This window comes from Scardinius erythrophthalmus (genome assembly GCF_964197995.2).
Source record: "Scardinius erythrophthalmus genome assembly, chromosome: 4".
NCBI classification, from domain to species: Eukaryota; Metazoa; Chordata; class Actinopteri; order Cypriniformes; family Leuciscidae; genus Scardinius; species Scardinius erythrophthalmus.
The window spans coordinates 15,599,516-15,611,003 of NC_138224.1; the positions used below are offsets into that span (position 1 = coordinate 15,599,516).

The following is an 11,488-nucleotide window of genomic DNA, read 5'->3' on the forward strand; positions in this document are numbered from 1 at the left end:
TGAGAGGAGCCATTACTTTCCTGATGACGATCAGCTGAGCTTTGTTGCGCGCGAACAGTGCGAGCATCACTGAAGCGACGACAGCAGAGGAATAGCAGCAGTTTCGTGACAGAATAATACTTTTCTCCTCCTGCTTCTTCTTCTTCATTTAATATTATTATTATTTAGTGTTGTTGTTTAAGGTTTAAATTACTTAATAAAATTGGCCTATACTAAATAAATGTAAGCTACCCAAGTGAAAAAGACGTAGGCTACTGTTAAATGTATTAAAAATGCATTAAAGTATATTTGTATTGTAGGTCTACTAAAAACACACCTGTACATTTTTAATACATTTAATAGTACGTCTTTTTCACCTGGGTATGTATACTGAATCAAACTTAAGTAGCCTATAATAATAATAATAATAGGATAATAATAATAATAGAATAATAATCTAATTCTGGCCTCACTGAACCATTGGGTTCCTCCAGATGCTGGCTTTAACATAAGAGATCTTCCAGCAACCACTTAAATGTTAAAAGATCTTCCAATAACCCTTTTATCGCATTTAAGTTCCTCTATTTTCCCCCAAAGCACTTTGAGGTCTCATGGTAATGAAAAGGTGACTCCAGAACCTCTGAACTAAATACAAAGTGCTTAAAGGATCCCATAAGTTCCAGCAAGAACCTCAAAGATTGTCAATGCTCCTCCAGTAACCCTACTATAGGAGAAAGAGCTTTGAGGCACCAAAATTACATTTTGAAGTTCCTTGAGTATCCAACAGGATATTTGAGGCTCCTTTAGTTTTTACAGTGCAGGTTGCTATGTCATGCAGGTTTGTTTACACATTAAACTCGTGGCCACTCAAAATAGATGTCATTCCCTCATAGGATCTCGAGGCCACGCACCACAACATAAGGATATCGTTTCCTCGACAGAATGATCTCGAGGTCACAACATATTATCACGTTCCCACGACAAAACCAGTTTTGTGAACCAGTGTCCCAGACACCGTATTTACCCTCTTACATTCACACTGCAGTCCGGACAGAATTATCAGGGACATTTAAGAATGTCTGGGCTTTTTGTACAGTTTTTATTTATAAACCTTTCTAAAAATAAAATAAATAAATAAATAAATAAATAAAGATTTTAAGGGCAGTATTCACACATATTATTCTAATTTAACAATTAGGTGTAGGAAACACACAACTGCTTCTATAAGCATACATTTGTGTTATAGTACAATTTACTTTATCTGAGATATATCCTTTTTGTGACAACTTTCCAATATCACTCACAACTAGCCACGATGAAGCAATGATGTCAGAACAACCTTTTTTGCTTGAGAAATCATACCATAAAACAGTATTTGTGTTCTTTGTGCAATCAGTCCCATAGAGACCACCATCAAGTAAAGTTTAACTGCTTTTCCTTCAGTTTTTTTAAATACAGATGATTTGCTTCAGATGATTCATGATTATGAGAAAAATGATTTGTTTGCCTAAAATTATGTTTGTATCATTTTTGTGACGAATGTGTATGTTTGGCCTTTGCTTATAGGGTTAACCTTCTTTTAATGGCAAGATGAGTGTAGCTGAGAAAGTCTGTGTTTTTGTCTTTCTCTTACAAGGTATGTGAATCTCTTCATCTAGTGAACAGCTAATGAATGTGTTTTTTATATGATCAGAGTATTTTAATCCGTTGTGTATAGGTCTAAATGGTTTAATTGCATAGTTGAAAAGTATTTGAGGAGCACTACTGTACAGTACTTATGATTATTTATAGTGGTTCTGTTAAGTCCGAATACTTGCGATTACACAACTGCGTTTACAAGAAATACAGTCATCATGACTTAAATCTTTCCACAATGATTTAAAAATAAAATGTGTTATTCTTTATTTTTTGATGTCACTAACAAGCCAATCAATCATGCTCACATAAGTTTTAGTTTTCTTTTAAACAGCCAATGAAGTATTTGCATAAAAAAAAAAATCAAATAAAAAATTAAATCTCTATACTGTCTTTAATTGTTTTCAAAAGTCAATTGAAAATCTAATAAAAAGTTTTTACTTTTACTTTTTTTTTTACACTTTTTTACTTTTACTTTTTTTCACTCAATTATTAATATGTATTTATTTATTTATTTATTGGCTAGGTACTTAGACTTTTACTTGAGTTATTAAAAATACACAGAATCTTTAACTTTAGCACCGTTTTTCACTACACTACATTTACACCCCTGTTAAATAGAGGTCTGTTGTGATACATGTGGCAAAGTAACAATCTGATTACCTTATTTTAATACAAGCTGTATACTAAAGACCAAATTCATAGATGTAAAGATAAAGAAAGTTGAACATCAAATATGTTGCATTTTATTTAAAATGAAGTATTCTGACTTTTTGCCAGGTTATTATTCTGATGTTGATTCAGTCACTAAAGCATCCATCGTCATCAATCCACACAGGCTGTTTATTGATTTTCTCCTCTGCTATTAATGCAATATGATTACATTTTAACTGAAATGTAAATTAGGTCTATTTGTAAGTAGAAAAGCCTACTCAATAAAGGGTTTGTGTTTATGGCTAGAAATCGAAATGTGCTTGTACATTTCTTTGTGTGCTTTAACAGTTTGTGTTGTGTGTGTTGTAGGTGTTTGCTGTAGAGATTTCAGCATCAGTCTGCCAGAGAAGATTGAAGCTCTCAGTGGATCCTGTGTGATTATAAAGTGTACATTTGATATTCAGGAATCATATGACAAAGACCTCACTGAGAGTGATGCTAGAGGGCTGTGGTTCAAAGATGGGGTCAAAAACCCTCAGGATATAGTTTTCAACTCCATGTCCAGCCAAAACTCCATTATTAAGGGAAATATAACTGGAAGATTACATAAGAAGGACTGTACCACCATCTTTTATGATGTTAGATCAAATTACAGTGGTAAATATTACTTTAGGATTGAGGGTAAAGGTGGATTGAAATGGACTTATGATAAAAAACATGCTCTGATAGAAGTGATTGGTAAGATATTTTGCATGACAAATTGTAAACTTGTATGTCACAATGAAATGTCTACATCTGCATCTATAATTATTTATTTCAGAGTCTCCCCCCAAACCCACAGTGAAGCTGAATGAGGATCAGGATCAGGAGGTGTTGGAGGGGAGCTCTGTGAGTCTGCGCTGCTCTGCTGAGACTCTCTGCTCCTCTCCTCCACCAACTCTCACATGGAGCTTCACTCCCAGAATCCCCCTCAGTGAGAGCAGCAGACAACAGGAGCTCCTCATCTCTGATCTGAACTTCACTGCTACTCACCGTCATCACACTTTCACCTGCACTATAACCTACCAGCTACAGGACAAGAACAAAACAGCACAGGACACTATCACATTACATGTTCAGTGTAAGTGATGCTTTGTATCAGTTTTGACTTGGTAATAATATTATTTTAAATTGTATTGTGTGGCAATGTATTTGTTTCCTCTCAGATCCCCCTAAAAACACATCAGTGTCTGTGCGTCCGTCTGCCTCGGTGTTGGAGGGCAGTGATGTGACTCTGACCTGCAGAAGTGATGCAAATCCAGCAGAGCTGAACTACACCTGGTTTAGAAAGAGTGAAAGAGAGTTGAAGCAGCTGCAGACTGGAGACACTCTCACCTTCAACAGGACCGACCCGACACAGAGAGGCTGGTACATCTGTAAAGCTCAAAACAAACACGGCTACAATGAGTCATCAGTGATGCTGGACATTCAATGTGAGTAATAAAGGAATAGAGAGAACCTTTCAACCAATAATAAAACTGTATTCCATCATTAACTATGTTTTCTATGGAACACTGGCTGTTTTTTTCATTCAACAGCAGTGAACTGGGGCTGTCAAGTTAAAAAAAGACAAAAAAAATAACTTTAGACATAGGTGACATTTGAGGTGTTTGTTTCTTTGTTTGTTACAATTTTTTAATGTTCGTGAATCATTATTTATTTATTGACCCTTACGGTCAGAGGTCGTCCAATTTAGAACTTGTGAGTTTGTAAGAATAAACTCAGCAGTATTAGGTCACTAGCAGAGAAACCTCTCCTTGTTTAGATAAGAGCCTATAAAGCAGAAGACCTTGGAAGCGAGTATAAAGGCTCCTCTGCCCTTACTCCCGGTGTCGCACTTGTTTCACAGACTGTACTTTGTAACTTCTGTGTGGACAACTGGGCCTTCTTGCAAGAATAAATGCTTTTTAAAAGACAATTGAATCAGAAATGTCTCTTACACTGTGAAGATGTTTAATGAATATTTCTGCCACAACACGCCCCTTGTTAGGGTATCAGGCATACTTCACGCTTAATGCAGGCAGCATCTGAGGAGGCCTTTTACTCCTCAGACTTTTATTCTACTTTTTGGGAAATTCCACTTCCATATTTTTCATGAATTGATCAATGTCTTGTATGATCCATTCTTTCTGCTGTTGGAGTATCAGTCTCTGTGACTCAGTCTCAATCCCCTGGATGTCCTTTCTCTGTCTATTTACGCTGTTGTCTTCTAGCACTCTTCCTCTTCTTCACTGAAGTGTTCGTCTGCTCTCTTCACTCCTGTTTGTCTTCTCATTAACTTTTTGTGGTTGGTTACAAACAGTTCATGCACTACAACGTTCACAACTATTGTTTAGTCGTCTTATCTTGGCTCACGTGTATCTTCTCATTTACCTTTTTGTGGTTGGTTACAAACAGTTCACAAACTACAACTTTCCCAATTTTCTTCTCATCTCATCTTGTTTCAATGACACACAAAATGCAACATCATTCTGAGTCGCCGTTTGCACAACATAGCATTTCATGCAAGCATATGACATTAATTCAAAAGCAAATAAATACCATCTTTGAACAGGTAAGTAGCAATATCATAATCTAAAACATCTAAAATGAATAAATAAAACCTTTATTAGTACTCCAGTGTCAAGTTAAATCTACTATAGAGCCAGGAACAAATCTCAGCTAGTGTCTGAATGTGAACTGTAAGCCATAAAATTAGTCATTAATATGTAAGCCATCTTCAGTGTCTATCATATTATTTTAAATTGTATTGTGTGGCAATGTATTTGTTTCCCCTCAGATCCCCCTAAAAACACATCAGTGTCTGTGCGTCCGTCTGCCTCGGTGTTGGAGGGCAGTTATGTGACTCTGACCTGCAGAAGTCATGCAAATCCAGCAGAGCTGAACTACACCTGGTTTAGAAAGACTGAAAGAGAGTTGAAGCAGCTGCAGACTGGAGACACTCTCACCTTCAACAGGACCGACCCGACACAGAGAGGCTGGTACATCTGTAAAGCTCAGAACAAACACGGCTACAATGAGTCATCAGTGATGCTGGACATTCAATGTGAGTAATAAAGGAATAGAGAGAACCTTTCAACCAATAATAAAACTTTATTCCATCATTAACTATGTTTTCTATGAAACACAAAAAAAGTTATTTAGCAGAATGCCCTGGCTGTTTTTTTTCATTCAACAGCAGTGAACTGGGGCTGTCAAGTTTTGAGGTGTTTGTTTCTTTGTTTGTTAATTATTTTTAATGTTCGTGAATCGTTATTTATTTGCACTTATCCAGAAGTCAATGAATAACACAAATTTATAAGGTTTTAAATAGAGTATACAAGTCAGGTTAAAGGTGTAAGATTAAAGGTCACACCGACTAGCATAGAATATGTTTCAACTAAAGTGCTAATGAATGTAAAGCACAATTTCACAATTTTTTTCTTATCTCTTCTTGTTTCAATGACACACAAAATACAACATCATTCTGAGTCGCCGTTTGCACAACATAGCATGTCATGCAAGCATATATGGCCTTAATTCAAAGCAATTAAATACCATATTTGAACAGGTAAAAAGCAATATCATTATCTAAAACATCTAAAATGAACAAATAAAACCTTTATTAGTACTCCAGTGTCAAGTTAAATCTACTATAGAGCCAGGAACAAATACAAACAAAAGCAAATCTCAGCTAGTGTCTGAATGTGAACTGTAAGCCATAAAATTAGTCAGTAATATGTAAGCCATCTTCAGTGATTGTATGTGAACTGCAATAGAAAAGTTACTAAGAAAAGGTTCCAGTTTTCCTGCTCAGACTTTTCTTGATCTTTCTCTCTATTAGATGCTCCTCAAATCTCCACTTCCTCATCTTATTTCTGTGAGGGTGATGGGAATCCCTCTCCTAAACTGGAGTGGCATCTGTCTGGACGTCCTGTCAGTAACTCTTCAAACACGTCCATCAGTGAAGAGCGATTGAACAGCACAGGCTTGAGGAGCTCCATCACTCTACATCAGTCACTCTCACACACATCCACTCTGCAGTGTGTCGGCAGCAACACTCATGGCACTGCAAGAAAACAACTGAATCTCTTCTCTCAAGAGGCTTCACGTAAATTTAAACTTTAATCTATTTCAGTCATTGATATGGCAATGAATCAGCTATTGCCTGCTGCTTTTTTTAGTGAATGAAATTATTCAGATACATTGTGTTAAATATTTGTTTGATATCAATACAGTTGCTCTTTGGAATAAAGAAAGTTTCCATGAACTGTCACTTTAATAGAGTTTGACGTTTACGCCGTCCTGGTTGGATTCGTTGCTGGGGCTACATTTATGGCCATCTTATGGGTCACAACACTGTTGTACAAGTAAGTAAACTTTGTGATGCCTGATGTAAACACGATAAAATGATCTTTCCCCTAAGGAAAAAAAACACACAAATGTGATCTCTTTAATATCACAATTGTTTCTTTTAGACAGCAATGCAATAAATGAAATAAAATTAGAAACAAAAGAGGGGGTGAGATTTCCCAGAAAAAAAAACCCTCTTGTGTTTCTAATTTTATTTCATCTACAGAATTTTAAGAGGAACATCTGAGCCAAATGTGTTACTTAATGAAGTTCTACGTAACATTATACACTCACCTAAAGGATTATTAGGAACACCTGTTCAATTTCTCATTAATGCAATTATCTAATCAACCAATCACATGGCAGTTGCTTCAATGCATTTAGGGGTGTGGTCCTGGTCAAGACAATCTCCTGAACTCCAAACTGAATGTCAGAATGGGAAAGAAAGGTGATTTAAGCAATTTTGAGCGTGGCATGGTTTTTGGTGCCAGACGGGCCGGTCTGAGTATTTCACAATCTGCTCAGTTACTGGGATTTTCACGCACAACCATTTCTAGGGTTTACAAAGAATGGTGTGAAAAGGGAAAAACATCCAGTATGCGGCAGTCCTGTGGGCGAAAATGCCTTGTTGATGCTAGAGGTCAGAGGAGAATGGGCCGACTGATTCAAGCTGATAGAAGAGCAACTTTGACTGAAATAACCACTCGTTACAACCGAGGTATGCAGCAAAGCATTTGTAAAAGCCACAACACGCACAACCTTGAGGCGGATGGGCTACAACAGCAGAAGACCCCACCCATGAGCTCACCAAAATTGGACAGTTGAAGACTGGAAAAATGTTGCCTGGTCTGATGAGTCTCGATTTGTGTTGAGACATTCAGATGGTAGAGTCAGAATTTGGCGTAAACAGAATGAGAACATGGATCCATCATGCCTTGTTACCACTGTGCAGGCTGGTGGTGGTGGTGTAATGGTGTGGGGGATGTTTTCTTGGCACACTTTAGGCCCCTTAGTGCCAATTGGGCATCGTTTAAATGCCACGGCCTACCTGAGCATTGTTTCTGACCATGTCCATCCCTTTATGACCACCATGTACCCATCCTCTGATGGCTACTTCCAGCAGGATAATGCACCATTTCACAAAGCTCGAATCATTTCAAATTGGTTTCTTGAACATGACAATGAGTTCACTGTACTAAAATGGCCCCCACAGTCACCAGATCTCAACCCAATAGAGCATCTTTGGGATGTGGTGGAACGGGAGCTTCGTGCCCTGGATGTGCATCCCACAAATCTCCATCAACTGCAAGATGCTATCCTATCAATATGGGCCAACATTTCTAAAGAATGCTTTCAGCACCTTGTTGAATCAATGCCACGTAGAATTAAGGCAGTTCTGAAGGCGAAAGGGGGTCAAACACAGTATTAGTATGGTGTTCCTAATAATCGTTTAGGTGAGTGTATTTCATTTAAAGGGATGGTTAACCCAAAAATGAAAATTCAGTCGTTCCAAATCCGTAATACTTTGGTTCATCTTCGGAACACAAATGAAGATCATTTTGATCTGACAGCTACGCAACTGACACTTTGACGCTTCAAAAAGTTCATAAAGAGATCGTAAAACTAATACATATGAATTGAGCGGTTTAGTCCAAATATTCTGAAGAGACTTGATTGCTTTATATGATGAACAGATTTAATTTAGGCTTTTATTCACATAAACATGAATCAACGGAAGCTCAAGCATGTTCACTTGATGTGTGAAAACCAATGAGGTTCATTTTCATGTTACGCAGTATGTTTGACACGAGTATGTTCTCGTGTTACGTAGCACTTTTGAGCTTCTGCAAGAGGTTTGTTCTAGCACGTCAAGCAGGTTTGGTTGTTTATATGTAAATAAAAGCCCAAATTGAATCTGTTCATCATATAAAGCAATCAAGTCACTTCAGAAAATGTAAACTAAACCGCTCAATTCATATGGATTAGTTTTACGATCTGTTTATGAGCTTTTTGAAGCGTCAAAGTGGTAGTTACATATAGCTGCCAATGGAGGGACAGAAAGGTCTCCGATTTCACCAAAAAGATTCCGGAGATGATAGAAAGTCTTACGGGTTTGGAACGACATGAGGGTGAGTAATTTAATTTTTGGGTGACCTTTCCCTTTAAGTCTCCTGAGCTATGAAAGAGCAACCTCTGAATAATAAAAATGTCTAATGAATGTGGTGCAAGCAGTTATGTTTTTAATTATGGATTATTTCTGTAGATGCTGCAGGACTCAAAGGGGAGATAAAACTGGAGTCATTCAGACTGATGTGGTATGTTACAATATATCAAACACACATTCTATTCATTCTCAAACGTGTCAAACTCATGTACGCCAGAACACTTTTACGTATAGTTACTCTCTCCAAGTTTATTTTTCATAAAAGCTCTCTACTAATCATTCTCCATCTTTGTTCATCCACTAGGCTGATTCAGTGGACAGTGGGGAAGAGCCTTGTTATGTCAATAAAGTTATGTTATCAGATGAAGCCCCCACAATAAATCATCCAGAAACTCTACATTATTCCACCATTAACTTTAACAACACCAAGTCAAAAGACATTAGAGGCATCTCTTCGCTTACTGAGGAGTATGCTGTGGTCCGATATTGCGGTCGAAACGTAGCAGATAGCGAGGCAGAGATCAGAGAAGTGTCGTCAATGCCATATAATGATACCATTTACCAAGTTCCTCACAAAGCAAGACGGAGTGCAGATATGGACGTAAAGCAAGGTGAATCTATCTAAGAAAGCATCAAATACAATATTGATAAATATAGTAAATTGTTAATTCATTCAAATAGGGATTTTAGAGCACATGGAAGCCACACTTAAATATATATATTGTCACTGCGATTAGACAACAAATGATTAATCACATTTTTATATGGTGTCAATGAGATTTGAAGTGGGTGTTTAAAGTATTTTCCTAATTAGGTTCACAGAGCTGTCATATCAGAGTAACCACTGGTGTAGTTCATTAGATTTACTATGAAAATGTTCCACTAACATTGGACAATCATAAAGTGTCACAATATTTTTGTATTCATTTTGTGTGTACTGATATATCATTTAATACCTCCACAAACTTATTTTGGGGAATTAAAAATCATGTGTTTGTGCAGTCTTTCTTTAAATTATGTATTATTATTGTTATTTTGTTATATAATTCATAGTCATGTTACATTTTACATAAATATTTAAGTGTCCAAACACTCTTTGTGGGGCACTGCATATTTACATGCAGATTATTTCCAAATAAATGTTGTTGTTTACTGTACACTTGCACCCTTTCAAATGGGTCTTGAATATTCTGTGTACTTTTATTTTGGTTAGCATTTGCATATTTGATTGAGGACTGCAACATTCTGCAATAATAAAATATGTTTTATAGACATTTGAAACCAAAGTTTATTCTTTTACAAGATCACAAACATTCTAGTAGATAGCTTTCAGGTTTCATACTCATGTATGCAAGATAAAACCAAAAGAAATATGTGTTTTTTTAAATTGCACAATTGTAAGGCTTCAATTTGTTAACATATTTTTTCCCTTAAGTTTCTCTGACATATACTGTAGGATTTAACTGCCAAAAATGCCTTTTTGCCATTTTATTTTAATGACCAGTACAATTTAGAAGCCTATATACCAACTTACACCTATAGCATTCCCAATATGATTATGTGATAGTGACTTTCAGTAAAAAAAGTTCAGTTGCATCCGTGCCTAATGTCTCTGTCATGTTGCTCAATATTTTTTATAAATGTATTTGCAGACCCAATGAGTCACTGAGTCCATTCATATATATGACTTAAGCTCGTTGAATGTCCTTAATGAAAATAACATTGCTCTACAGATCATATTCAGTTTCATTATGACCATGTAAAACGGCACCTTTCTGTTGACACCTGTTTTGCATTATGGTTATACTTTAACAGCATTGGCTTTATTCTCAAAGATGCATTCACCTTTCTTTATTTATATTTGCAAATTTACATGGGTGATAATGTGAACCCTGACCAAGTTTTGCATAAAAATTTAGCCTGATGCCCCCAAAGGAAGTCACAAGGTATAGACCTATTCTTTATACCGTACGTTTCAAAAGCATTTACACACAACCTTTTAGTAACCACAAAAGTTAGCCTACATTAAAGTTAGTCAAAGTGTGCTAAATAGATGCAGAGAAGCAGATAATATGTGTGTTTTATATTATAAAGTATATAGTAGTATTAGTATATTATATATTATACAGTATATAATACTGTGCAAAAGTCTAAGGCACCTTATTTTCACCACCAAAAAAGGTTTTAAGCCAAGTTATTTATATAGTTTGCTGTAGTATGTCAGTAGGAAATATCAGTTTAAGTTTTCAAACATTCCTTTTTCCATTGATTGTAATAATCGAGTGAGCTTTTTTTATGGACAAGGAGTCTGACGACAACCGGTGCTCCACAAAGAGATCTCATTGAGATTACATGAAGAAACAGAAAAAAACTGAGGCAACGTCTCCAAGACGCTTGAAGAAACCTACCTGCTTTCTCGTTGTCTTGTGTTGATGTCGCACGCGGCTGGTGTTTTCATCGGCATTCATCTGGAAGACATATTTTTTTAGAGTGTTTGCTCATCTACAATAGTATAGGACGTTTCCTGTCAGATGTCAACTAGACTTTTAGAAAGTGTCTTTAAGATGTTTATGATTTAGAATGTATTTAAAACTGACATCTTAAAGACGTCTATCAGATGTTAGTAAACAGCAGATGCTTTGCAGACGTACGTGTGCTATCTCTCAGGTGTTCCTGTCTTGTTTT

General features: G+C 36.4%; 1 protein-coding gene across 1 annotated transcript; it reads left to right on the top strand.

Moving 5' to 3' along the window:
• Positions 1-1,569: 1,569 nt before the first annotated feature.
• LOC308689109 (sialic acid-binding Ig-like lectin 7) lies at positions 1,570-9,428 on the top strand (the record flags this gene model as incomplete). The annotated part of the gene is made up of 7 exons (XM_081362668.1): positions 1,570-1,615; positions 2,638-3,006; positions 3,089-3,388; positions 5,087-5,353; positions 6,131-6,302; positions 8,903-8,954; positions 9,108-9,428. The coding sequence occupies 7 exons, from the start codon at positions 1,570-1,572 to the stop codon at positions 9,426-9,428; spliced, it is 1,527 nt and encodes a 508-aa protein (XP_081218794.1).
• Positions 9,429-11,488: the final 2,060 nt, after the last annotated feature.